At 50.1% G+C, this 27,904-nt stretch overlaps 1 protein-coding gene across 1 annotated transcript; it reads left to right on the top strand.

The window, feature by feature from the left end:
- The first annotated feature begins 112 nt into the window (after positions 1-112).
- Positions 113-26,338, top strand: PHLDB3 (pleckstrin homology like domain family B member 3). Its single transcript, NM_001099056.3, is given in 16 exon segments — positions 113-362; positions 1,032-1,214; positions 1,460-1,597; positions 5,124-5,252; positions 5,481-5,642; positions 6,893-7,003; positions 7,124-7,207; positions 7,526-7,636; positions 18,505-18,604; positions 18,759-18,849; positions 18,938-19,019; positions 19,159-19,187; positions 19,189-19,216; positions 23,254-23,473; positions 24,080-24,165; positions 25,915-26,338. Coding segments are annotated over 16 exon segments (1,923 nt in total). The 5' UTR covers positions 113-128; the 3' UTR covers positions 26,050-26,338.
- The last annotated feature ends 1,566 nt before the right edge of the window (positions 26,339-27,904 follow it).

The raw sequence follows: 27,904 nt of genomic DNA, 5'->3' as shown, positions 1-27,904 counted from the left end.
AACTCTCAGGCCCCGCCTCTGGAGCGCTCTCCGTAGCTTTCGGGAGGGACGCGCCGGCCCCCTGGGCCACGCCCCCAACGCCTCCGGAACCCCAGGCCCCGCCCACCCGACGGGAATTCTCAGCGGCCATGGGGACGCGAAGCCGCCCGGACCTGGGGGCCCCGCCGGCGGCGGTCCCGGAGTGCGACACAGAGGTCCGATCTCAAGGGGCCTCCAAGCCCCAGGGGCACCCCAAAGACTCCCGCGAGCCGGAGGCGCCCGAGGCCCCGGCAGAGCTTCCGAGCGGCCAAGGAGCTGAGCAGCAGGCGAAGGAAGAGGAAGAAGTGGGAGAAGGCAGCAGCACCGAAAGTAGCCACGATGCGGTGAGGGACCCGGGGGGCGAGAGTTACTGGGGGGGGGGGGAGGGGGGCGGGGACCCAGAGGAGCAGACCCAAGCGGGTGACAGAGACACATTGAGCCAGGTATAGGGAGACCAGATAGAGACCGAGAGACGGGGAAACTGGGAGACAAAGATCCAAAGGAGTCAAGGGACACTGCGAGACCAGAGACAAGAGACTCAGAGAGTTGAGGATAGACACAGACAGAAACCCAGAAACAATGATGCTCAGAGAAACAGAAAAAGAGACAGAGAAACCTTGAGACAGGGAGATACTCTGAGGGAGAAAGAAACATAGCGATTCAGAGATAGAAGACATACTGAATCAGGAAAATGAAGCCCAGAAAAAAGGGGGGAAGACTCAGAGACCCGGGGAGAGAGAAAGAGATGCAGAACCTTCGAAGACGTGAGGCCAAGACAATGGGAAACAACATCCTTGAGTCGGCGTTGCGCCCCCTCCCCGAACTGCGAGTCCCTGAGCCACCTCCTGGGGCCGAGCGGTCATCGGACCTGCACCCTCCCCGCCTCGGATAAAAGAGCTTGGTGGTTAAGGGTCGCTAACGCAGACTCCCACCCTCATCCCCCGCCCCAGGGACCTATTTAGTGACGGCAGGGGGCGAGTCCTCCCCAACTGACTAGCCCTCTTCAACCTCAGGCGGAGGCTCCGTCTCCAGTTCAGACCCCGGCCACGACCCCCGCACCCGCTCTGTCTGGAGAAGGGGTGCGAGGGGCGGCGCGGCGGCTTCGCGCGCAGCAGCTGGAGGCACTGACTCGCGTGGCTTTGATGGAGCAGCGAGTGAAGGAGCTACAGCGTCAGAGGAAGGAACTGAGGATCGAGGTGAGGCTGCAGACCCCTTGGGAAGTCTGGCCCCAACTCGTGGGGAACCCCGTCAGGCCAGGCTCCCAGTCCTTTACAACCATGGGAGCCGAGTCTCAGGCCTCCAGCTCCATACTCTCTTCGAATCCAGGAGTTCGGATTCCCAGGTTCTTCTCTCAGACCCAGGCAGGCATCCTCGCGCCAGCACCCCTTTCTTACTCTCAGACCCAGGCCTCTGGGTCCCAGCTCTTGCCTTCTCTCTGCAGATGGAGGTGGAGGTGGCCCTGCTGCGGGGTGAGCTGGCTGGGGAGCGAGTGGCCGCTCGGCGGGAGGAGGAGCAGCTTCGTGAGCTGCTAGGGCAGCAGGTGGACTCAGAGAAGGGCGGCCAGGAGCAGCGGGAACAGGTGTGTTAGCCCTCCTGAATCTTCACCGTCGGTTCTCTTCCTTGTTGGACAGACTTCCTGTGGTGCTCCTGGGACCTGGGGCCGGGGTTACACCCCGCGTTGCCCAAGCCATGATGATACTGGGGCTGGGGGTGGGCAGTGGCAGGGACCTATGCCTCTCTCTGTTTCCCTCCTCCCTCCCTCCTCTATGACTTTGGGGCCTGACTCACTGGGGCGTGTTCCATCTCTCTTTGCTCGCTAAATGTCATTTTGTGAAAAATGTCAAACCAACAAAAAATAGACGGTTGCCATGTGATGTACTCCCCAGTTCAGCTGCGATGAATCCTCCATTCCTGTTTCATGTCCTCCAGTTGGCTTCCCTGTCCCTAGATTTGAAATCCAGTACCAGACATCATGTTGACAGTAGATACTTTAGTTCTTTAAGAACTCTTTTAAGAAAACATCACCCCTATGTCATTATCACATCTGAAGAATTACTGTCTCATCTCCAGTCAGTTTCTATGGGTCCCAGACTGTCTCAAAAACAATGGCTAATGGCTGGCTGTTTGAATCGGGTTCCCCACAGGCCAGTATATTGTAATGGGTTGAAATGCCTTGTGTGTGTTGTTTCTCCTCTAATGGTCCCTGCCTACTGTTTTTTCCCCCGAACTCTTTGTTGAAGAAACCAAATCCTCTGTCCCGTGGTCAGTATGTGACCAGTTGCACACCGGGGGTGTCCTTTAACTTGTTTTGCTTCCTGGAAGCAGGTGGTTGATTAAATGTATAAGATGGATCAGATTCAGATGTGCTGTGGAGCTTTGGGGGCACTGGGCCAGGGGGATGTTGTCTCTGATTCTCCAGACCTCAGTGAGGTCACTCTGATCCCTTCCTAATAGTTATTTACCTAAAGGCTTTAACATCCATTGGTGGTCATTGCTTTTCCCGAGCATGCTGCAGGTTGGAAAATGATAACTTTGTAATTCTGTCAGTCTCTCTCTTTGCCTTTATCTTACATATTGGAATTTCCTGGGGTTGGATCCTAAGTCTTCAGTTACCTCAAAGAGCCTGTATTTCTCCCAGCTCTGATTTCTCTCTCAAAATCTAGACCTATGTGTCCTGATTTCTAGGACATTGGTTCCTAGATGCTCCTTCTTCCCCTAGGATCTGGGTTGTCAGACCCCAGCCCCTCCTGCCTTAGATCCAGGAGTCTGGCCCCTTCTCATTCACCATATCCAGTGCTGACCTCAGCAACTCCCTTTTCCACACCGTCCCTGTCTCACTGTCCCTTTGGTCACCAGGCCAGAGTCCTGAGCCTCACTCTGCACGCCACCTTATCTCTCACCCCAAGCCTGTCAGTTACCACGTCCTGTTCTTTGTTCTCCCTGAATCTCTCTTGCTAGTCTATCTCCTTTATATCTGCCCTGCCTAGACCTCGGGCGAGGTCACATTCTTTTTTTTTTAATTTTTATTATTTACTAATTTTTGGATGGACTTGGTCTTCGTTGCTGCGTGCAGGCTTTCTCTAATTGCGGTGAGCGGGGGCTACTCTCTGGTTGTAGTGCTGGGGCTTCTTGTTGCTGTGGCTTCTCTTCTTGAGGCACTTGGGCTCGAGAGTTCAGGCTTCAGTAGTTGACCTGCGGCATGTGGGATCTTCCCAGACCACGGATTGAACCCATGTCCCCTGCGTTGGCAGGTGGATTCTTAACCACTGGACCACCAGGGAAGTCTAAGGTCTCATTCTTATTGCCCGGAGGACTCAGGAAGGAGCTGATCTCAACCCCTCAAACCTATCTCCCAGAGGGATGGTTCCACACCCAGATCCTACCCCAGCCTTTCAATCTTGCGGTGACTCCCCACTGACTCCGGATAGGGTTCCTCAGCCTGGTGGTCCAAACCACACCTGAGCTCCATCTTGTCTGCCTTTCCACTGTCATCTCTCACCTGTATTCCCCATCTCTTCCCTCCATCCCACCTTCTTTCTTCTTGACTGCAGTCTGCCCTTACACTTCCTTTACTTTTCTTTTCTCTTTTATTAAGTATTTATTTTTATTTATTTATTCGGCTCTGCTGAGTTGGGCACTTGGCATGTGGAAATTTTTAGTTGTGATATGCAAACTCATAGGCTTCCTTGGTGGCTCAAGTGGTAAAGAATCTGCCTGCAATGCAGGAGCCCCAGGAGACACTGGTTTGATCCCTGGGTCGGGGAGATCTCCTGGAGGAGGAAATGGCAACCTACTCCAGTATTCTTGCCTGGGAAATCCCAGGCAAGCCCTGGTGGGCTACAGTCCATGGGGCTGCAAAGAGTTGGACACAACTGAAGCAGTTTAGCCTGCAGCACGCCTGCAAACTCTTCGTTGTGGCATGTGGAATCTAGTGTCCTGAGTAGGGATCGAACCCAGGTCCCCTACATTGGGAGCTCAGAGTCTTAGCCAGTGGACCGCCAGGAAAGTCCCTCCTGTACTGTTCAACTTCCATTCATTTGCACCATGCTGTTCCCTCAGTCCAGAAAGCCCTTCCAGCCCTCTCTAGCTCCCCAGGTCTCAATGCTCCCTGGTTTTTGTGGCTCATCTTAAAATCTTCACATCCAGGAAGCCTAGGCTTACCCTGGTAGAAATTGTTCCCCCCATTCTGGTTCCCACAGAATCTGCATTTCACTGCCCTGATTGTCCCAGGCTATAACTGGCTGTGTCCCCTACTGGAGTACAGGGCCCAGGTCTGACCCCCTTCTGGGTTCCCCAGTATCAATCACCAAGTCTGGATATGTTTAGCATTCATTCCCTCATTCGTTTCTTTTTTAAACATTTATTGAAGAATAGTTGATTTACAATGTTGTGTTAACTTCTGCTGTACAACAAAGTGATTCAGTTTTATATATATATATATATATTCTTTCTTTCTTTATTTTTTTGCCATGTAGCTCAGCATGTGGGATCTTAGTTCCCTGACCAGGATCTAACCCATGCCCCTGCAGTGGAAGTACACTGTCTTAACCACTGGACCGAGGGGAAGACCCCTCATATTCTTTTCCATTACAATTTATCACAGAATATTGAATACAGTTCCCTGCGCTAACAAGTCTGTTCTCTATGACTGTGAGTTTGTTTGTTACATAGATTAGTTAATTTGTGTCAAATTTTAGATGGCACATATGATTATTATTCTGTGATATTTATCTTTCTCCTCTGACTTACTTCACTTGGTATGCTAATCTCTAATTCCATCCATGTTGCTGCAAATGGCATTATTTCTTTCTTTTTCATGGCCGAGTAATATTCCACTGTGTACATGTACCACATCTTTATCCATTCATCTGTCCCCTCCTTCATTTCTTAAAAAGCTGTTTACTTGGTCTGCTCTGGGTGGGCCTGTACAGCATGAACCAGAGAGACAGGGTCCCTGGCCTCATAGAGCCAACACCCCAGACTTGGAAGGGGGGGAATTCCCAGGCGAGTAGGAGCTTGAGATCTGGCTGGCCTAGCCCCAGCTGGCCTCTGTTTCCCTCCCTGTGCTCAGGCTGAGGCTAAGAGCCTGATTGCTGTTGATGCAGGAACAGAGGCGGCTGAGCCAGGAGAGGGATCGTGTGGAGGGTCTTCGCCAAAGACTCCAGGAGGCCCAGGAGCAGCTTGACTCGCAGCCTGAAGACCAGCATGAGCGGCTTCTGCAGGGAATGCAGGAGGTAAGGGGACCCGGTATCCAGGCCACTCAGGACCCAGCCATCCAGGCCCTCAGTCCCCTCCTCTCCCACCCACCTAGAAGCTCAGGCCCCAAGCCCCTAACCCTCAGGACGCCGGAGTCTAGATCTGCAGCCCCTCCTCCCTCCTTGTCCAGGAGTCGTGGCTCCAGCCCTCCACCCTCCTGGTTCTTAGAGATCCAGGCCTCCAATCCTTTTGTGTTCCCTCCACAGATGAGAGAACAGCTGGACGTGGCCCAGCGTGCCTACGAGGACCTGGAGTTCCAGCAACTGGAGCGCGAGAGCCGGCAGGAGGAAGAAGATCGGGACAGCCCTGGGGCCAGCGTGCCAGACCCCAAGGTCCAGGAGCTCCAGGCCAGTGTGGCGCAGCACAGGGTGAGTTGGTCTGGGCTCACCCTGCCTCCCTCACCGCTGCCCTCTGGCTCCTCCACTCACTTGTCTCGTCCCTTCTCTGTCCTGGTGGCCTCCCTGTGTCACGTTCTTTAAAACAGTCATGATGGTCGATGATGTTTATTGAGCACTGACCATGGGCTGGGCACGATCCTAAACATTTCATGACTATTAAGTCATCGAATCCTTACAACAGTCCTGGGAGACAGATCTTCATATCTTTTCCCGAATTTTCTAAATGAAGAAATTCAAGGTCAAGCTGCTCAAGTTATCTTTTCCAAGGTCACTTTGTTCCCAAAGAATCGAACTGGGATCTGAACCTGCTAGGTCTTCGCCACTACATTCCCCATGTCTCAGCCCTTATCTCAAATCATGCTCCCACCAGTCCTTTCTGGGAGCTTCACTTTCAAGGGTCTGAAAAGTCCTGCTGGAAAAAGCTACAAGTTTGACTATATTTTGGAGACGGAAATGGCAACCCACTCCAGTACTCTTGCCTGGAGAATTCCATGGATGGGCTACAGTCCATGGGACCGCAAAGAGCTGGACACAACTGTGCGACTTTAAACTTTTGACTGTATTTAATACAAAGGTTCCCAGAGTTTCGGATTAGAAAGTTCCCACGTGGGTCTCCTTTCCCATTCCTGCCTCACAGGCTCTGTTTCTGTTCTCCCTGTCTTGGCTCTTCTATTCTGTATCTTTTCCGGTTTATCTCTGTCTTTCCCTTTCTCTCTGTTCTTTTTTCTTAATAATACTTATTATTTAGTTGGCTGTGCCGGGTCTTAGTGGGGGCATGCAGGATCTTCGATCTTCATGGCAGCATGTAAGATCTTTTTAGCTCTGGCATGTGGGATCTAGCTCCCTAACCAGGGATCAAACCCAGGCCCCCTGCATTGCGCGAACCCAGCGTCTTAGCCATTCTACCACCAGTAAAGTCCCTGTCTCTCTCTGTTCTTGGCAATGTCGACTTTCTCTGGGTCTCTGTCTTCCTCAGCCTCTGGATGTTTGAACCTCCATCCCTCCAGCTCACCCCAGGTCTCTTCTAGGCCCTCAAAGGGGAGAAGGGCACTAGCGAAGGTTAACTCTGAGTTCCCCCTGCCCTCCCAGGCATCCAGATGCCAGGGTCTCTGTATGGGGTGGAGCACACCCCAGGCTCTCAAGGAGGGCCTGGTTCTGGGCGTACCAGCCCGGGACCCGGGGTCAGCTGAGTAACCCGGGCCCTGGCGGGTGCCCCACAGCGCCGGATCCAGGTCTTGGAGGAGCAGCTCAAGTCACTGGGGGAGCAGATGGCCGCTGAGAGCCGGGGGCTGAGCCGGAAGAAGGAGGAGGCCCTTCAGGCCCTGACGCAGGTCAGTTCACCGCCGACACCTGTCCTACATCCCCACTTCCTGCTGGGACATACCGTTGCCTCGCCTGCACCCCATATGTCCCCTGAGGTGTAGGAGCTGCTCATGTCTTGCCCTCCCCAGGAACGGAGCCGACTGCTCGAGCTTAACTGCCTTCAGGGAACCCCTGGCGGGGACTTCTCTGAGCCCAACCAGGCTCTCACCAAGGTATGGAGATTTCGTGTGCCTTTCAGCCCCCTCCTCCCTCAGACCCAGGAATCTAGGCCCCCCACCTCCATTCTCCCTTGGGATCTACCATTCTCAACCCCTAATCCCTTTTCCCCCTGGGCCTCAGGAGTGCAGACCTCCAGAGCCTCCTCCTCAGAGAACCAGCAGTCTGCACAAAAGTCCTCCTTCCCTGAGACTGCATTCCCACTCTCTTGGGGCCTTGAGCCTTTCCTTTTCCATCCAAGAAATGGGCTGGCTCTGGAGGCCTGGGCCAGAGCATCCTGGCAGCGGCCCTCCACCCCACCCCTTCTCCTGCAGCTCCTCTTCACCCAGAAGACAGACCGCCAGTTGCTGGTTCTCCAGGATCCCACTGCCCACACGGCCGCCGCCACCTCTTCCTGCCTCTTCTCTGTTCACAGCTCCCTCCAGGTGCCCCCCCACCACCCCCAAATACCTCATCACCCGGGGGTCTCGCTGGTCACCGTGGCTTTCTCTGCTGTGGGCATGGGGGAGAGAGGGAGGGAGAGGGGAGGCTGATCAAGCCGCATTTTTAACTTTCACCAAGCTCCAGCTTTATTATTCTTTTTCTGTCTTCTGCCTAACATCTTACCTCTCCTCCCCTGGAGAAATGGAACCGGGCCTGCCCAGATGTTAATTTTATTTAGTTAGTTTTAAAAAGATTTTATTTGTTTCTTAATTTTTGGCTGTGCTGAGCCTTCGTGGCGGTGCTCGGGCTTTTCTCTGGCTGCGGCAAGCGGGGGTTACTGTTCACTGTAGTGCCTGGGCTTCTCATCGCGGTGGCTTCTCTTGCTGTGAACCAAGGTCTCTAGGGTGCATGGGCTTCCGTAGTTGTGGCACGTGGGCTTAGCTGCTCCTTGGCATGTGGGATCTTCCCAGACCAGGGAGCGAACCTGTGTCTCCTGCATTGGCCGGTGGGTTCTTAACCACTAAATCACCAGGGAGGCCCCCAGATGTAAATTTTAAAAGCCACCCAACAGAGCATATTGATAATCAGTCCTCCTCTCCCCAGCCCAAGGAGCCGTGGCCCTCCTCCTCCTCAGAACCGAGCAGCTATTTGTTTCTTTTTCTTTTTTAGTATTTGTATTTATTTATTTGGCTATACCTGGTCTTAGTTGCAGCATGTGGGATCTAGTTCCCTGACCACGGGTCAAACCCGGGGCCCCCTGCATTGGGAGCGTGGAGTCTTAGCCAGTGGGCCACCAGGGAGGTCCTGGTAGCTATTTGTTTCTTTCTTCCAGATTTTCTGAAAATGGGGATTCCAACTTATGAATGGGTTAAAACATTTATTGAATATATTGCTAGCAACTTTAAATGAAATAGAGTAGACAGTGGCAGAGTGCTGTGCCCGGAGGTAGGGCTGTTGTAGGGATGTGGGGTCAGCCCTTAGAAAGGGTGAGCGCTTGTTCTATCCTGTAAATGTTTTTTCAAAAACATGTGTATTAGCTACTGCTGTTGCTGCTGCTGCTAAGTCGCTTTTAGTCGTGTCCGACTCTGCTCGACCCCATAGACGGCAGCCCACCAGGCTCCGCCGTCCCTGGGATTCTCCAGGCAAAAACACTGGAGTGGGTTGCCATTTCCTTCTCCAATGCATGAAAGTGAAAAGTGAAAGTGAAGTCGCTCAGTCGTGTCCGACACTTCTCGACCCCATGGACTGCAGCCTACCAGGCTCCTCTGCCCATGGGATTTTCCAGGCAAGAGTACTGGAGTGGGGTGCCATTGCCTTCTCCAGTATTAGCTACTGGTTGGCTTTTTTTCCCCTAGCTCAAGACTGTGGTGGAGATTTTTTCTTTCAATACATTTAGAGGTGCCTCTTCCTTTTCAATGGCTCTGTAATAATGATATAAACAGTAACAATCATAAAGACTGCTAAAATTTGTGAAGCCTTTTTTTTTTTTTTCTGGAGTCTTTATAGTGTGCCAGGCACTGTTTTATTTTATGAATTAAAAAACTTTTTTTTTCTTTTGGCTGTGCTGGATCTTCCCTGTGGCCCACAGGCTCAGTAGTTGCTGGGTGTGGGCTTAGTTGCCCCAAGGCTGCGGGATCTTAGATCCCCCTGTCCCCTGCATCGGAAGGTGGATTCTTAACCACTGGACCACCTGGGAAGTCCCCAGGCACTGTTTTAAATGTTTATGTGGATTCACTCATTTAGGCATTGCAACAACTCTACAAGCTGGGTTCTTCTTATCGTTTTATAGGGAAGAAACTGAGGCAGCTGAGGTTTTTTAATCAGCTAGTATACAGCAAGGCTGGGATTTGAACTCAGCACTCTGCGTTCAGAGGCCACGCTCTGAACCACTCTGAGCTTCTGTGCGCACACAATTCTGTGTGGGCACCTGGAGCTCCTCTCTGAGGATGGCGGATGGAGTTTTGTGCAGTTAACAATGATGTTATGAAGATCCATGTCTGTCTGTCTTTGTACCCACAATAATAACATAATATTGTTGTTGCTGTTGTTAGTTGCTCAGTCGTGTCCAACTCCTTGTGACCCATGGACTGTAGCCCGCCAGGTTCCTCTGTCCATGGGATTTCCCAGGCAAGAATACTGGAGTGGGTTGCCATTTCCTTCTCCAGGGGATCTTCCCAACCCAGGGACTGAACAAACTTGGGCCTCCTGCATTGCAGGCAGATTCTTTACTGTCTGAGCCACCAGGGAAGCTCAAAAGTTAATATTAATACATTAATTATATTGTATATTATAATATTTACCTGTTGATTATATATATTATATGCAACATATCTTAATAGTAACAATATAATATTAATATATTAACTATTGCTAAAATATAATTAATATTAATATTTAAGAGCTTAATGTAGGCCAGGGTCTGCTCAAAGCCATCTCATCACTTTGAACCACACAGAATTGCTATTATTTGAGGGTGAAAGTCGCTCAGTTGTGTCCAACTCTTTGCAACACCATGGATGCAAAGCCAGTTCCTTCTGACCCAAAAATAAAATTTTATATTAGGTGCATATACAATTTCATACATATATAATATATATTATTGAATTATATATTCATGAAACATATAATTCCTGGCTCCTCTGTCCATGGAATTCTCCAGGCAAGAATACTGGAGTGGGTTACCATTCCCCTCTCCAGGGGATCTTCCTGATCCAGGGATCAAACCCCAGTCTCCCACACTTCAGGCTTCTTTACTGTCTGTGTCACCAGGGAAGCCCATTTGAAGGTGAGAAACGGTCAAATACTGACAGTTTGACATGCTTCAACTTAATATATTTTTATTAAAATTATATGTTTCTTGAATATATAATCAATAATATATGTTATATATGTATGAAATTGCAAATGCACCTAATATAAAATTCATTTTTTGGTTAGAAGAAACTGTAACAGTGGGTCCTATTATTGTCCAGGTAAAGGGTTAGCAGAGCTTTTGTAACTTTCTAGCTGGAAGGCTGATAAAGGTGGATTGTCAGCTCTGTTGCCAGGCAACGTGCCTTTGGGTAAATATGACCCTTATAATTAAACTGCGTATCTATAAAGACTTGGTGGAAAGCCGGGCCATTCCTATGGAGTCCTCACCTGAGTTAGTGGCTTCTGTGGACACAGAGCCTCTAAGGCCAGGTGGACCCGGTACCCACTGGCATGGACCCCACACCCACCTTGCATGCGGGTGTCACCACGTGTCTGGCCCTTGGACACTGGTGGCAGTGCCCCACTCTTATGTGTGTTTTGCATGAGGTCAGCGTATGAATCTTTGCATTAGTTACGGCAGGGTGGCAGGACCTCGATCACTTTACAGGGGGGGAGTTGCCCTGAGAAGAGACGTGACTTGCTATAGTCACATACCCAACTAAGCGGCAGAGCTCGGTGTGAACCAAAGCTGCCTGATGCCTCAGCCTGTGCCTTTCAGAGACGAGGGTTTCTCAAGGAAACTTGAGAACCCAAGTGGGCACCTGGTTAACATGAGCTCATAGGCAGTGACGAGGGACCTCAGGGATGACAAAGAGCTTGTATGTGCGTGCTTGCTAAGTTTGCTTCAGTTGTGTCTGACTTTGTTCAACCCTATGGACTGTAGCCTGCCAGGCTCCTCAGTCCATGGGATTCTCCAGGCAGAAATACCGGAGTGGGTTGCTATGGCCTCCTCCAGGGGATCGAACCTGCATCTCCTGAGTCTCCTGCATTGCAGGTGGATTCTTTAACCCCTGAGCCACAGGGGGAAGCCCCACAAAGAACATAGGGAGTGTTTGTTTACGAAGCCAGAGAAACAGTAGACAAGCAGATAAATGCAGGGATTAACAAATCACTTCCCCTTGCCCCTGCCCGTCTCTCCCTCCAAGTCCTATTAAATCCTTCTCAAATCCCACCCCTTCTTTCCAGGATCATGTGATGCCTAAGAGTACTGACTCTGCTCGGATTCCAGTACCTGTTGTGCCACTTCCTAGCTGGTTGACCTGAGATACGGCTCTGTGCCTCAGTTTACTTAGCTGTGAAATGGGAATAATAACAGCATTCATTGGCTAATGCATTAAAGTACTTGGTGTGATGCCTGGCACATAGCAGGTGCTTAGTAAACGTGGGCACCTGTTGCTCTGGTTATATAATGATTGATATTATTATATTTTTTAATGAGGGAAGACCAGCTTTTTTTTAAAAAAAATTCACTTTTGGCTGCGTCGGGCTAGTTAGTTGCAGTACGTGGGCTTCTCTCCAGTTGTGGCTTAAGGGCTTAGTTGCCCTGCAGCATGTGGGATCTTAGCTCTCCGACCAGGCATTGAATCCATGTCCCCCGTATTGGAAGGTGGATTCTTAACCATTGGACCACCAGGGTGGTCCTTGATTGATATTGTTATAATTATTATAATTCTTATTCCACCCACTGCCACCCTCATTTCTGGCTTTCGCGACCTTCTACCACCCTCCTCACTGACTTTCTCCACCTTAGTTTTTGGCTCCCAAACAACAGCCAGAGTGATCTTCATCCCTCCTACTTCAGCCCTTCCCCACAAAAGCCTACCATGGTTCCCCCAGGCTCCTTGGTGTGGCCCACAAGTCCTTGTGTGGTCTGACCCCTGCCCACCTCTCAGCATCCCCCTCCCTGTACTGACTCTGTTCAGCTGCAGGGGCACTGACCCCCCAGCACACCGTGCTGGCTCCTGCCTCAGGGCCTTCGCACTTGCCGATCCTGCGACCTGGAACACCCTTCGCCTCAGTCAACCCTGGCCAACTCTTATCCTTTGGGCCTCAGGGTCAGTGTCCAGAAGGCTGTTCCTCGTCTTCTAGTTGCAGGTGATCCTTTTTTATATTACCCTTTTATAACTCTCTTTTGTAACACTCTTCACTCACAGCGATGTCAGATGATCTGCGTCTTGTGTGATGACTCATTCAGTTCCTTGAGGGTTCCCAGGTGGTGCAGTGGTAAAGAACCTGCCTGCCAGTGCAGGAGGTGCGAGAGACGGGTTCAACCCCTGGGTTGGGAAGATCCCCTGGACTAGGAAATGGCAACCCACTCCAGTATTCTTGGCTGGAAAATTCCACAGACAGAGGAGCCTGGCAGACTACAGTCCATGGAGTTGCAAAGAGTCTGACACGACTGGACACACACACACACACACACACGTCACTCAGTCCCTGCAGTGTCAGCTCCATGCAGACAAGACTTGGCGCTCTCTTGCTGGGGTGTGTTAGTAACCTGCCAGGCTCCTCTGTCCACGGAATTCTCCCAGGCAAGAATATTGGAGTGGGTTGCCATTCCCTTCTCCAGGGAACCTCCCCAACCCAGGGATGAAACTCTGGTCTCCCACGTTGGCAAGCAGATTCTTTATGGTCTGAGCCACCAGGAAAGACTGAGTTTCTCTTACCTACATGTTTCCTCAGTGCCAACAATCTCTCAGCTGGGAAGTGCTGGGAATATCAGTTGAGGGAAGGGAAGAGTAAAGAACCACAGGAACTTGGGGCTCATTTTCATCTTTTTGAAGTGGTTTGAACCTTTCCTGACTCCCAGGGCTTCTAGAAGCTTAAATGGGTCTGTGGTGTGCCACATACACTCTTAGGTAAAGACTGAGCACTTGGTAAATACTGGTTATTATTTTTATTTTATTTTACTTTTTATCTTCTGAATGAAGCTGCGTGGCATGTAGAATCGTATTCTCAATCCAGGGATTAAACCTGCACCCCCTGTAGTGGAAGTGTAGAGTCTTAACCACTAGACGCCAGGGGAGTCCCATGGTTTTGTGTTTGTGTGTGTGTGTGTGTGTGTGTGTGTGTGTGTGTATGTGTGTGTGTGTGTATGTGTGTGTGTGTGTGTTTAGCTGTGCCCGGCTCTTTGCGACCCCATGGACTGTAGCCCGCCACGCTCCTCTGTTCATAGAATTTTCCAGGTAATAATACTGGAGTGGGTTGCCATTTCCTACTCCAGGAGGTCTTCGGGACTCAGGGATCAAACCCACGTCTCCTGCATTGACAGGCAGATTCTTAACCACTGAGCCACCTGGGAAGCCCAGTAGTCCCATGGTAACTATTTTAAAAAAACGTTTTAAAATAATACAGACATAGAGAATCACATCGAGCACACGCACAGCTTAATGATTATTATTGGGAAGACTCGGGTGACAGCCCCAGGTGTCAGGTCACGACATACCCCCGCTCAATGGTGACCCCTATCGGTCTCCCGGAGAATAACCACTAGCCTGACGTTTATCCTAGTCGTCTAACGTTGAAAGTTCCATCAGTGGAAAGTTCCATCCACAGTGTCTATCGCTAAACGCTATAGTTTAAACTTCGTGTGTGTGTGGCTATGGGCTTCCCTGGTGGCTCCGACGGTAAAGAATCCGCCTGCAAGGCGGGAGACCTGGGTCCGATCACTGAGTTGGGAAAATCCCCTGGAGGAGGGCATGGCAACCCACTCTGGTATTCTTGCTTGGAGAATCCCCATGGACAGAGGAGCCTGGCGGGCTACAGTCCATGGCGTCTCAAAGAGTCGAATAAGACTGAGCGACTAAGCACAGCGCATCTCTTTTAAATCTCCTAGAATCCACAGAGAAGGCAATGGCAACCCACTCCAGTACTCTTATCTGGGAAATCTCATGGAAGAAGGAGCCTGGTAGGCTGCAGTCCATGGGTCGCGAAGAGTCGGACACGACTGAGCGACTTCACTTTCACTTTTCACTTTCGTGCACGGGAGAGGGAAATGGCAAACCACTCTAGTAGGACACGACTGATGAGACTTAGCAGCAGCAGCAGCATCCACAGACTCCCATTTCTTCTGTTGTCCCTCTTGAAATCTGTTTGGTGAAGAAACCAGGCAGTTGCTCTGTAGTTTCGCAGGCAGGGTCTGCTGATTGCATCTGTGGGGGTCAACACCACCTTGCTCTGCCTCTTTATTTCCTGTAAAGTTGGATGTGGGAGGCTGAGCAGTTGCATGATTGGCATTTTGGCAAATCATCCTGGGAGCATGTGTCTCTTTTTTTGTGGCATCCACTGATTGATTCCCTGGAAGCCATGAGTGGGAAAATCCCATCTGTCATTACTTCATTTATTTTTATTGTTTTTTTTTTTTTTAATTTAGTTAAAGAAATCTTAAAACAAAAAAAGCAGTTATTATTTTTTGGCTGCCCACTCAGCATGTGGGATCTTAGTTCCCTGACCAGAAATGGAACCTGTACCCCCTGCATTGGAAGTGCAGAGTCTTAACCACTGGCTTGCTAGGGAAGTCCTCCTTCTTCGTTTATTGATTGACAATTTTTTCTAAAGGGGGACTTGCCTTTATTGATTATTTGGTTACCCATGGATATGGTTTTTGTAGGAAAAGAAAGTGTTTGACGATTTCACTTCATTCACCTACCTTCAAAATAAAGAGTTGGTTCTTTTGGTGACCAGTTCGATTTTTCTTTTAGTATTAACTCGTGAATTACATATATTTGATGAGTTAATATCTTTAGCAGTGAGCATACATATTGGTGGGCTTCCCTGGTTGCTCCTTGGTAAAGAATCTCCTGGAAATGCTGGAGATGCAGGAGACTTGGGTTTGATCCCTGGGCCAGGAGGAGGGCCTGGCAACTCACTCTAGTATTCTTGCCTGGAGAATCCCATGGGCAGAGGAGCTGGCGGTCACAGACCATGAGATTGCAAAAGAGTCTTATTTGACTGAAGCAGCTTGGCACGCACGATATGTGTTGGTGCTCAAATTATACAACTTATTTATTCTTATTATTTTTTGTTATCCAAGCAGAGTTTTTGCTGTTTTTTTAAAGAAATTATTTTAGTTTGCTTTGTTAACTCTCAAATAAGTTTATTTTCATTTGGGGGGTAGTTTTTTATTATTTTATTTTGAAAAGATTTAAGACTTACAGGAAAATTGCAGGAGGAGCAGAAAGTATTCCTGTCTACCTGTCACCCAGATTGTGTGACTAACATTTTACCACATTTGGCATTTGCTTTATCCTTCTCTGTACACACACACCCACACGCACACACACAGTTTATTCTTCTTTTCTGAAGCATGATTCCCTTTACCCCTAAATGCTTTTACTTTTTATCATCTGAGGTCAAGGCCATTCCCAGATACAACCACAGTACAGCAATCACACTCAGGGAGCTAACATTGAGACAATACTATTCAAGTCCACAAATGTTATTCATATATATATATATTTTTTAATTATCTAATTTGGGCTGTGCTGGGTCTTCATTGCTGCTCTTGGTTTTCTCTAGCCGTGGTGAGGGGGTTGCTCTGGACCTGCAGTCTTCTCGTTGCAGTGGCTTCTCTTGTAGCAGAGCACGGACTCTAGGGCTCATGGGCTTCAGTAGCTGTGGCAGGAGGGCTCGGTGGTTGCAGCTCCCGGGCTCTAGACCTCAATGACTGTGGCACACAGGCTTAGTTGCTCCCTGGCATGTGGGGTCTTCCTGGACCAGGGCTGGAACCCATGTCTCCTGAATTATTAGCAGGCAGATTCTTTTTTTTTTATTTTTTTTATTTTTTTTTATTTTTTTTTAGCAGGCAGATTCTTTACCACTGAGCTACCAGGGAAGCCCTTGTTATTCATATTTTTGTCAGTTGTCCCGCAGATGTTTTTTGTTAGCAAAAAACAACAACAAAAAATTGTTTTTTCTGGTCCAGGAACACAGGTTGCACTTGGTTGTCATGTTTATTTTATTGTTTAAAAAAAAAAAATTCCTCTTGTTCTGAGTTCAAAGGGAGGACATTCAGAGAAAAGATCTATCTTGCCACTGTTTCCGTCCATTCAACTCACCTCCCAGGGGCAGCCAGGGTTACCAGTGTCTCCTGTCTTCCCGGAGATGTACTGTATTTTTTAAAAAGTATTTATTTTACTTATTTACTTATTTGGGCTTCCCCGATAGCTCAACTGGTAAAGAATCTGCCTGCAATGCGGGAGACCTGGGTTCGATCCCTGGGTTGAGAAGATCCCCTGGAGAAGGGAAAGGCTACCCACTCCAGTATTCTGGCCTAGGGAATTCCATGGACTGTATAGTCAGTGGGGTTGCAAAGAGTCGAACACGACTGAACGACTTTCATTGTACATCGGTATTTACTTATTTGGCTATGCTGGTCTTAGTTGCCACATTCGGGATCAGGTTCCCTGACCAGGGATTGAACCCGTGCCCCCTCCATTGGGAGGTCAGAGTCTTAGCCACTGGACCACCAGGGAAGTCCCAACACTCTGTACTGAAACAGTCAGGCATGTATACACTCTCCCCCTCTCTTTATGGGTAGGTGGTATCCTCTTCGCACTCTCTGTACTTGCTTATACCGTAAACATTGTTTTCTAGCTGATATAAACAGCATCCTTTGCCTTTTATCTGCTTTGGGATTTTCCTCCATGTGGATGATCTCAGGTTTATTGAGCCTGTCTCCTTTTTATGGGCACTTAGGTGGTCTCCTAGGTGGTCTCTTCCTTACTTAGGTAAGGAATCTGCCTGCAATGCAGGAGATGCAAGAGACTCAGGTTTGACCTCTGGGTTGGGAAGATCCCCTGGAGAAGGGAATGGCTACCCACTCCAGGATTCTTGCCTGGGAAATCCCATGGACAGAGGAGCCTGGTGGGCTCCAGTCCATGGGGTTGCAAAGAGTTGGACACTACTGAGTGACTAACACTAACTAACTAACTAGGTGGTCTCCAGGCATCTGTGGGAATTAACCTTGAACTCAGGTCATTTTGCACATGTCTGAGTGTACCCACAAGATACAGTCCTAGAAATGGAGTTGGGGCTCAAAAGTTTTATACATTTGTCATTTTGATTTTATTTCCTTTCTTTTTAAAAATTCATTTTATTTTTCTTTTTTCCCATTTTTATTTTTTAAAAAGAGCCAAACAGACCTCCATAAATTTTTTTCCAATAAAACAGCCCTCAGCCTTGTGGGCGGAGAAGGCAATGGCACTCCACTCCAGTACTCTTGCCTGGAAAATCCCATGGACGGTGGAGCCTGGTGGGCTGCAGTCCATGGAGTCGCACAGAGTCGGACACGACTGAAGCAACTTAGCAGCAGCAGCCTTGTAGAAGAACGTCTGGTTTACCACATCTCCCCCGATACAGTGGGCTTAAAAACAACAACAACAACCAGTTTTATGTAGATCTATAATTCACCTACCCTACAATTCACCCATTAAAAGTGTTTTTCAGTGGTTTTCAGTGTAGTCATAGAGTTGTGCAAACATTACCATCAGCAATTTTAGAGAATATTCAGGAGGGAATGACCACCCACTCCAGTGTTCTCGCCTGGAGAATCCCCATGGACAGAGGAGCCTGGCGGGCAGCAGTCCATGAGGTTGCAAGGAGTCAGACACGACTGAAGTGACTTAGCACGCATGCACAAAGAAACCCTGTACCCTTGAGCCATCCCCCCTCAATTCCCCTCTCCTCGCAGCCCCTGGCAACCACTGTCTCTGGATTTGCCCATTCTGATCAGTACACTGTATGGTCCTTTGTGACTACTGCATTCACTCAGCATTGCGTTTACAGTGGCTTTCTGACCCGTGCCAATGAGATGGTGGTTTCTTTTTTTGAAAAAAACATATTTATTTATTTGGCTGCGCCGGCTTGCTCGGGGATCTTCGATCTTCACTGGGGCATGCAGGATCTTTAGTTGCCATCTGCAAACTCTTAGTTGTGGCATGTGGGATCTAGTTCCCTGACCAGGGATGGAACCCGGGCCCTTGCATGGGGAGCTCGAAGTCTTCACCCTTGGACTACCCGGGAAGTCTCAAGCTGGTGGTTTTCCTTGGCGGTTCTCCAATCTAATGGTGGAGACTGAGCATCTTTTCCTGTGTGCCTGGGCTGTGTGTGTTTTCAGGGCTCCATTGGCCTCCAGAGGACTGGAAGCCTGTCCCGGAAGAGGGGAGAGAGAGCCAGTCAGAGAGGATGCCCCCGGCCTCTGTCGCTCCATTGTAGTGGTGAGTACCAACATCACCCCACGTACCCTCTTCTCCCATCACCACCCTCCCTGCACACAGGATGGAGAAACCTGGATGCCCCGTTGGGGGAGAGAGGGAGAGGCTTAGACCAGGAAGCATCCCAGCCCATTGCCCTGGCCCTTCTCTCCCCCAGGATCCCTGGAGGCCTCGGCCCTCCCGCCTGAAGCTGGAGACTCCGGGAGACACCCTCTCTATCAGCTTCTGAACTGCGGCCCCAGGAATAGGTGAGACATCAGGGAGAAGGTGAGGAGACGGGGGGAAGAGACTGGGCTCCTCTCACCGGCCCCGTCTCTTCCCTGCTCCCAACTGCAGGGCCCTCTACCCAGACATTGCCCGAATGGAGCAGCTCCTGCAGCAGGCCGTGGCGGAGAGGGAGCGGCTGCTGCAGGCCAGGGTGAGATCCAGCCCCCTCCTCCTCGGACCCAGGAGTCCAGGCCCCCAGCCCCTCCTCCCTCGGACCCAGGAACGCAGTACATTTCCCCTACTTCTTATTGGTTTGCAGTCTCCTTGACACTTTCTTTCTGCACCCACAGGAAGGGACAAGAAGAAGCAAGGAAGGTTCCTTCAGGCCCCCCTGTACCTGCCATCATGGTGAGTCTCGCCCCTGCCCCCACTTCCCCTGGCCTCTGCCCTTTGACATCTCACCCTCTCCTGACCTCCAAAAAGTATCCTGGGCTTGGCAAGAGAAGGGGAACTCTGAAGACCTAGTTTCTGTTCCCATCAGGGTCATCTGAATCCATGGTATGTGACACGCTCAGTTCTCTGTGCCTCGGTTTCCTCTTCTGTAAGTGGGTGCCATTGTCAGCCAGTTACTGCAGTATAAGGGTAACCACAAGCTGGGGCTTTTAAATAGTATTTAAAATTTTGTTTTATTTGATTCTTAAAAAACAACAACCAAAAAAACCCTTTTTACTTAAGAAATATTCAAACATATTGTTCAAAGTTTGACTAGATTAATAACCTCCCATGTGCCCACCACGCAGCTCATGACCATTGTTTAGTTGGTCAGTCGTGTCCGGCTCTTTCGTGACCCCATGGACTGTAGCCCGCCAGGCTCCTCTGGCCATGGGATTCTCCAGGCAAGAATACTGGAGTGGGTTGCCATTTCCATCTCCAGGGGATCTTCCCGACCCAGGGATTGAACCTGCGACTCTTGCATTGGCAAGCAGATTCTTTACCACTGAGCCACCAGGGAAGTCCTCCATGTCGCTCCAGTGATTATCAATATTGAATCTTATTTAATTACTAACTTTCTTGTACTGGACCTCACACTTACTTCCCATTCTGCAGAGGAATATTTTAAAGCCAATTCCAGATATTTTATCATTCCTTCCATATATCAGTATGTACCTACTATATATATATATTTAACGTAAGTTCCACTGTCATAGCTTATGAAATTATGACTAATTCTGTAACATTCTAATACTGGTCCATATTAACATTTGGTGAGCACTTCCTCTCTAGAAGCCTCAGTTTCCTCCTCTGTGAAATGGGGACAATAATGGGTTGTTTTGGAGAGGCAGTAAGGTGATCATGATCACTGGGCCCAGTGCTGGCCACAGAGCAGACCTTCAGTACATGGTGATCACTTAGTGTTACTGTGTGGAGTTGGCAGGATGACCCAGTGGGTGCCCTCTTAACCACCCCTTCCCCTCCTGTGCATTCCCCAGCTCCTCCCCCCACCCCTCCTCACTCTCCCTTGTCTCCATGCAGTTCGGCTCACCTCTATTTCTCATCCTTTCTTGCTTTGGCCTTACTTCAATGTTTTCAGCCCTCAATACTCATAGTGTGGTCCATGGACCAGCAGCATTGGATCCCTGAGCTTCATTCCCCTCCAGACCCCCACCCTGGAATGACTGAATCCCAGTCTGCATTTTAACAAAATCCCTAATTGTCTCCAAATTGTCTCCAAAATAGATTTTGATAGTTGGTTATTCAAATCTGGATCCAAACAAAGCACACACAGTGCCTTTAGTAAAAATGTCTTAAATCTCTGAGATTAAGTCCTCCCTCCCTGCTTTTTTTTTAAAAATGCCATTTATTGGGTGGAAAAGTCATTTATCTTGTAGAATTTCTCACACTTTGAGTTTAGCTGACAGCTCCTCATTAAGCTTTTATTTCTACCTATACTAAGAATATGAATACTTTTTTGTTACAGCATACACCTTATTTATTTATTTTTGTGGCCTCCCTGTGTGGCATGTGGGATTTTAGTTCCCCAACCAGGTATGGAACCCATGCGCCCTACAGAGGGACTGCAGAGTGCCAGCCACTGGACCACCAGGGAAGCCCCTACAGCAAACACTTTAGAATTTGGGAAAGTGAAGTTCTCCCAACTGGGAGGCGCAAGTATTTTCTGTCATGGAGGAGGCTTTAAATCTGTGTTTATACTTTTCCACATTCACTGGTCAAACTGCATTTGGTGAATTTATGTTCCTCACAAACAAGTACATGGTTCCCAAACCATTTCTGTTTCTCTCAAACATGAGGCCTTTCCTTATTCATTTCAACCCAGTATTTATGGAGTGCCTCTTGATGGTGGCCTTCCCAAGTGGCTCAGTGATAACGAATCCGCCTGTCAATGCAGAAGATGCAGGAGATTCGGGTTCCGTCACTGGGTGGGGAAGATGCCCTGGAGGAGGGCATGGCAACCCACTGCAGCACTCTTGCCTGGAGAATCCCACAGACAGAGGAGCCCGGCGGGCTACAGTCCACGGGGTCGCAAAGAGTTGGGCGTGACCGAGTGACTGGGCTCCACTGTGTGGTAGACCCTGGATGACAGCAGAGTGACAATCCCTGCCTTTTGGAAGCTGGCATTTAGCAGGGGAGAGCGACACAAAGCAGCATCAATAAGTACAGTAAGTAGCATGTCAGGTGCTGATGAGAGCCGGGAGTAAAATAAAGCAGGAAGGCTGCTGGAGCCTTCCGGGTTGTCAGGCATAAGCTCTGCCTCATTAAAAATGAAACACTGCTGCTGGGTAGCACCATCATTTATTAACCAGTCCCCTGCTGGCTGCATTGTCCCCCATCCCCACCCCCTCACGCCCCGAGCTGCCTTCTCGCGTCCGTGAGCAAGCGTGTCCCTGGGGTTTGCGCCTGGGGGTGGACTCACCAGGTGACAACAGCAAGCTCATCCATGAAACAGCCCCATGAGGAGGGTGCTGGGATGAGGAAAACCAAGACTTGGAGAGGGGCAAGCGTTCCCTGGAGGTGAAACAGGTGGGCAGTGGGGGAGTTGCCAGTCCCAAGCCCATCCCTGCTCTCCTTCCTTGACTGGGGCCCGGCTACACCCATGTCCTACCTGGGCGACCTTGGTGAGTCACTTCCTCTTTAAGAGACTCAGTTTCCTCCTCTGTGAAATGGGGACAATAATGGGTTGTTTTGGAGAAGCATCGAGGTAATCACTTGGCACAGTGCTGGCCACAGAGCAGAACTTCAGTACATGGTGATCACTTAGTGTTACTGTGTGGAGTTGGCAGGATGACCCAGTGGGTGCCCTTTTAACCACCCCTTCCCCTCCTGTGTGTTCCCCAGCTCCCGCCTCCCCCCTTCTCCTCACTCTTCCTTGTCTCCATGCAATTCGTCTCACCTCTATTTCTCATCCTTTCTTGCTTTAGCCTTACTTCAGTGTTTTCAACCCTCAATCCTCATAGTGTGGTCCATGGACCAGCAGCGTCAGCATCCCTGAACTGAATCCCAGTCTGTATTTTAACAAAATCCCTTAGGGGTCTGCTTGCATGCTGTAGTCTGAGGCCTCAGTATGACCTTGGGGATCATATACCATTCTTTGCAGGAAGCATTCAGGAAGAATAGGTTTGATCAGGCTAGACCTCGTAACAGTAGACACTTTGATTGCCTTCATTCTGCTCCACTTTATGGCCACCTGAGATGACCACTCTGCCTGGGGAGTCCTGGCTCATCAGCTCTGGCTGTGTGACTTGGGCCTGTGACTTAACTTCTCCGAATCTTGGTTTCCACATCTGTAAAATGGGGACAATGACGTACCTACATCCTGAGGAGAAGGGGGGCAAAGAGATTATAAAGTGGGTGTGTGTGTGTGTGTGTGTGTGTTTTATCACAGGTAATGATCAGCAATTTCATCACAGCAAGAATGCTATCTACAACAATAATAATAATGGAATCAACGCTCTCCTTATAACCACTCACCATCTGGTTCCTGTTTTACAGATACAGCAGATGAGGGCTTACTGGGGTTTATCACTTTTCTAACACATCTCCAGTATTTCAGGGTGACCGCTAAGGTCAGGAAGACCTGGGTTCATAGCCCTGCTCTGTCACTTAGAAGCTCTATGTGACCTCAGGTGGATTATTTCTCTCTGTACCTCAGTGTGCTCATCTGAAAAATGGGACTTACAGTAGCCTTGACCCAAGAGTGGCCATTGAGGGGGATTGAGGAATGGATGCTGGTAAAGCCCTGGGCAGTGTGCAGTCAATCGGAGTAGCTGTCAGAGATACCGTCTTAATCGTCATTGCCAAAGTTAAAGGATGTGCTGGTCCTTACTCTTGAGCTACTCCGACGGGCTCCCCTCGAGGGTCCAGGCTATAGACTTCCCTCCCAGCTCTTGACCCTATGACGTCACACCCCCCTTCTCTTCCCTCCCCAGGCCCCGCCCGCGCCGCCATCCAGCCCTGCTGGCCCTCGGGTCTTGGATCTCCGGCAGCACCTGGAGCGCTGGGGCCACAATCCGGAAAACTGCCCGCACTTACGGGTGTCCGGGGGCTGCTGCCGCGGACCCCTGGTGAAGATGGGTGGCCGTATCAAGACCTGGAGGAAGCGATGGTTCTGCTTTGACCGCCAGGCCCGCCGCCTGGCCTACTACGCAGGTAAGCCCAGCCCTGCTGCCTGAGGTGCCTGGGCCCCCAAGCCTGTGAAAGAGACCACTCCAGACCTTCACCCCAGAGACCTAGCAGCCCCACCCCCAGTCTCTCCTCTCTTAGGTCCATGTATGTGCCTGGAGCCCCCCAGTCGCTTCCTCCTTTAGCGACCCAGCCCTCCTTGGGTATCACTGTGTACCATTCTAGCTCTCCAGACCCCAGTTTCCCCATACCCAGGAGGAGCATTATCAGTGCCCAGCCCCCAGATTTAGGGTTCCAAGCTTCTCCTCCTTCCTCTCTAGGGTAATCGATGATTCTGAACCTCTCCTTAAGTCTCTGCCCTTCTCAGGGGCCAAGGGACTTGGGGACCTAGGATTCCAGCTCCCCAGACCCCACCTCCCAGCCTTATCCATTCACCACACCAGTCTTCCATCGACATTCACTCACCTCCTAACCACAGCGCTTTAGGGACCTTCAGATTCTATCACCATGCTCCTCACCCCAACCCCAGTCTCCGGACTTGGGCTCAGAGACTCCTCTCCCCCTTGGTACCCTCCCCGCCAACCCCAACCCATCTCTCACTGGCTCTGTTTCTCCCTCACCCCCCTCCATCAGACAAGGAAGAGACCAAGCTCAAAGGCGTCATCTACTTCCAGGCCATCGAGGAAGTCTACTACGACCACTTACGCTGTGCCTTCAAGGTGAAGCCCCTGTTTGGTGCTGCCCTGCCCTCATGGTTGGAGCCCTGCCAGTCAAATCTTAGCTTATCCCCCGGGGAAGGGCCACCCACAGCCCCTATTGTCAGGGTACTCCATCCAGCACAGGAAATCCAGACAGGTCATTTCACTGCAGGGACCAAAAATTAAGAGCTCAGTCTCTGGCTCTCAGCCACAGTTATTTTTCTTGGAACAAAAGTTTGAGAGCAGAAATTTGGGAAACTCAGATGCCAAGTCAAGAATGAATGACTGAATTGGGCAAGGTGGGGACTGAGGCCACCTGGGAGCATTGAAAGGAGAGGATCATTTCTTAGCATTTTCTCACAATTGCCAAATGGGAATGGGTCCCCTGGTGTCATATCAGATTTATTTTTCCCCAGAGAATTCTGGAATTGGAACATTTATTAAAGTGCAGTGCCAGAAACTGATACAATGTTTAGAAAGCTCTGGAGAGTAACTGTGTCTTTAGAGCTTAGGTTGGAATCCCAACTGTGGGACATCAGAAAAGTGACTTCCATTCTCCAGCCTCAGTGTTTTCACCTGCAGAATGGGCACTCTTAAACCCATGTCTCCACAGTTGAGGTTAAAGACAGAAAATGGTCGTAAAGGCTTTACTTAATTTGGGGTTGGCAAGTAGGTACTCAATATATAGGTTGTAGACTAAAGTTTTCCCAGTTACAAACCAGGGAGACCTAGATTTGGAAGAGGGGAAATTTGAATGCTTGTATTTCTAACATATGGACTTCCTAGGGGACTCAGTAGGGCTTCCGATGGTAAAGAATCCGCCTGCAATGCAGGAGACCTGGATTTGATCCCTGGGTTGGGAAGATCCCCTGGAGGAGGGCATGGCCACCCACTAAAGTATTCTTGCCTGGAGAATCCCCAAGGACAGGGAGCCTGGCAGGCTACAGTCAATGGCTCGCAAACAGTTGGACATGACTTAGCAACTAAGCATAAGGGGGCTCAGTGGTAAAGGATCCGCCTGCAGTGCAGGAGATGCAGGAGACACAAGTTCAGATTCCTGGGTCGGGAAGACCCACTGGAGGAGGAAATGGCAACCCACTCCAATATTCTTGCCTGGGAAATCCCTGGACAGAGGAGCCGAGCCTGGCAGGCTACAGTCCTTGGGATCACAAAAGAGTCGGACACGACTTAGCGACTGAACAACAGCAACAATTTCTAATATAGGAGAAGGTAGAGAAGGCAATGGCACCCCACTCCAGTACTCTTGCCTGGAAAATCCCATGGATGGAGGAGCCTGGTAGGCTGCAATCCATGGGGTCGCTAAGAGTCGGATAGGACTGAGCGACTTCACTTTTACTTTTCACTTTCACTCAAGGGAGAAGGAAATGGCAACCCACTCCAGTGTTCTTGCCTGGAAAATCCCAGGGACGGGGGAGCCTGGTGGGCTGCCGTCTACGGGGTCGCACAGAGTAGGACACGACGGAAGCGACTTAGCAGCAGCAGCAGCAGAGCTGGGGGATTGGGACATGGGTCCTTCCTTTAAATTTCTCTTGCTCCCATAATTCTCAGCGCCTTCCTGCGTTAATTCATTTAACCCCCATAACCCATCGAAGGAGGTAACATCATTTAGGAGGACAGATCCGCATACATTCAGGGAGTTTAAATTACTTGCCCAACCCTACACAGCCTGTAAATAGCAAGGCTGGAATTTGAACTAGGGTGGAGTCATACCTGTTCTCTTAACCACCTCCACTCCGCTACTTATTCCAGAGCCCGAACCCTCGCCTAACGTTCTGTGTCAAAACCTACGAACGCCTTTTCTACATGGTGGCTCCCAGCCCAGAGGCCGTGCGCATTTGGATGGACGTCATCGTTACAGCGGCTGATGAGAACCACGCCCCCTAATTGATCACACCCTCTGAGGGGACATCTCAGTGAAGCTCCGCCCCCGCGCACTGCCTGAAGCCACGCCCACTGCCGGGAAGCCTGGGCGCGCCCCTTTAACTCTCCAGGGAGTTTTGTGGGTTTGTTGGCTCAGCTGGTCTGAGCCGCGACTTTTCCGGGCTGCAGGTGCCTTCTCCGGATGGGAAGCCAGCCCCTCGGGCTCTGACCCGGGCTGGAGGAAGATTGCAGGGACTGGAAGGAACTATTTATTGTTGCTCATGTGATACCGAATTAAACATGGAAGAAAACAGTTTGCTGAGGTTCCCAGCACAGACGTATGTGACCCCTCGAACCCTAGGCAAGGCATCTGAGTTACGGGTACCCAAGACAAGCAACCATCCCTCTCCTTAAGGAATGGAGGTCTTCTTCAACCCCATGGTCTTGGATGGGAGCAGGGGGTGGGTATAGAGAGGCGTGTGGCAATTTTGTTTTTTCACTTTGTGGGTTCGCCTGCTTCCACCCTTTTCGACCTGACTGGGCAATTTCTAGGCAATTGGCAATTTCTAGGAACCCCTAGGCTCCTGCCTTCCAAGCCTTGGCACATGTTATTCGCTCTGCCCTTCCCTTAACCAGCTAGCTCCTTGTTCTTAGGGTCTTAATTGGATTGTCGCCTTCTACAGGCAACCCTTCCTGACTCCCCCACTTGGATCAAATACACCCTCTCCTTTGAGCTCCCCTGGGCTACAGTCCATTGGGTCACAAAGAGTTGGACACGACTGAAGCAACTTAGCAGTCACGCACGCACCGTCCATTCCTGAACATCCTGGGTCATCATTGGTGATGGATCTTTGTCCCGACAGACTGGGAGCTCCAAGAAGGCAGAGCCAGGGCTGCCCTGGTCATAGCTGTATTCCCAGAACCATAGGGCACATTTCATTCCATGAAAGGGAAAAAAAAAAGTTATCCTTTCATCTCTCAGTCTTGGTGAATAATATACCCAATGTTCCCTTTGCTAAGTCACCTTTCCCAAGTCACCTTTCCCCTCTCCACCCTGCTCCTCATCATGTAGGTCATAACTCAGATGGTTCCTTCTCCAGGAAGCCTTCTCTGATTCTTCTGACTGAGTCAGATGTTTCCTCAGGGCTTCCAGTCCCAGCCCTGATCATTCTGCCTACACCTTCCCCACTGGAGCCTTGACTGCTCTGGCTCATCCTTGCTGATGAGTGTGTTTCTTGTGCTGGGCAGGGGGGAGCTCCAGGAGGCAGGGGTTGGACTGTTTCCATCACTACTGAGTCCTTGACACACAACAAAGCACCCGTATGCAAACTAGGTATTGAGGGAATGTCTGATGGTTGAAAAATTGATGAGAGAGATGCTGAGGATGGGGCGGTGGTAAACAGGACAGACAGAACTTTTTACCCTTTAGGTCTCACCCAAGGTGTCCCCTTGGAAAAGACCCCTATGCTGGGAAAGATTGAGGGTGGGAGAAGGAGGGAGCGACAGAGGATGAAATGATTGGATGTCATCACCGAGTCAATAGACATGAGTCTGAGCAAACTCCAGGAGATAGTGAAGGACAGGGAAGCCTGGTGTGCTGCTGTCCATGGGGTCGCAGAGTCGGACACGACTGAGTGACCTAACAGCTACAACAGCAACAAGGTGTCCCCCCCTTCAGGAAGCTCTCCTTGATCCCTGGTGGGCTTCCACAGTCCCTTGAGCTCCCCAGATACAACCTTGACCACTTTAGGCTGTCCCTGTGTGGAATAGGCCTTTTCCTCCCTTAAACTTCTCTGGAACTAGGCATTCAATTCTTCTGGTTCCCATCGCCTCTGGTCCTGGGTGTCCTGTCCCAGGATTCCTTAAGGATCTAGTTGTC

This window comes from Bos taurus, chromosome 18, assembly GCF_002263795.3.
Source record: "Bos taurus isolate L1 Dominette 01449 registration number 42190680 breed Hereford chromosome 18, ARS-UCD2.0, whole genome shotgun sequence".
NCBI classification, from domain to species: Eukaryota; Metazoa; Chordata; class Mammalia; order Artiodactyla; family Bovidae; genus Bos; species Bos taurus.
Note: the sequence above shows the minus strand (reverse complement) of the source record. Positions and strands in the feature narration are given on the sequence as shown.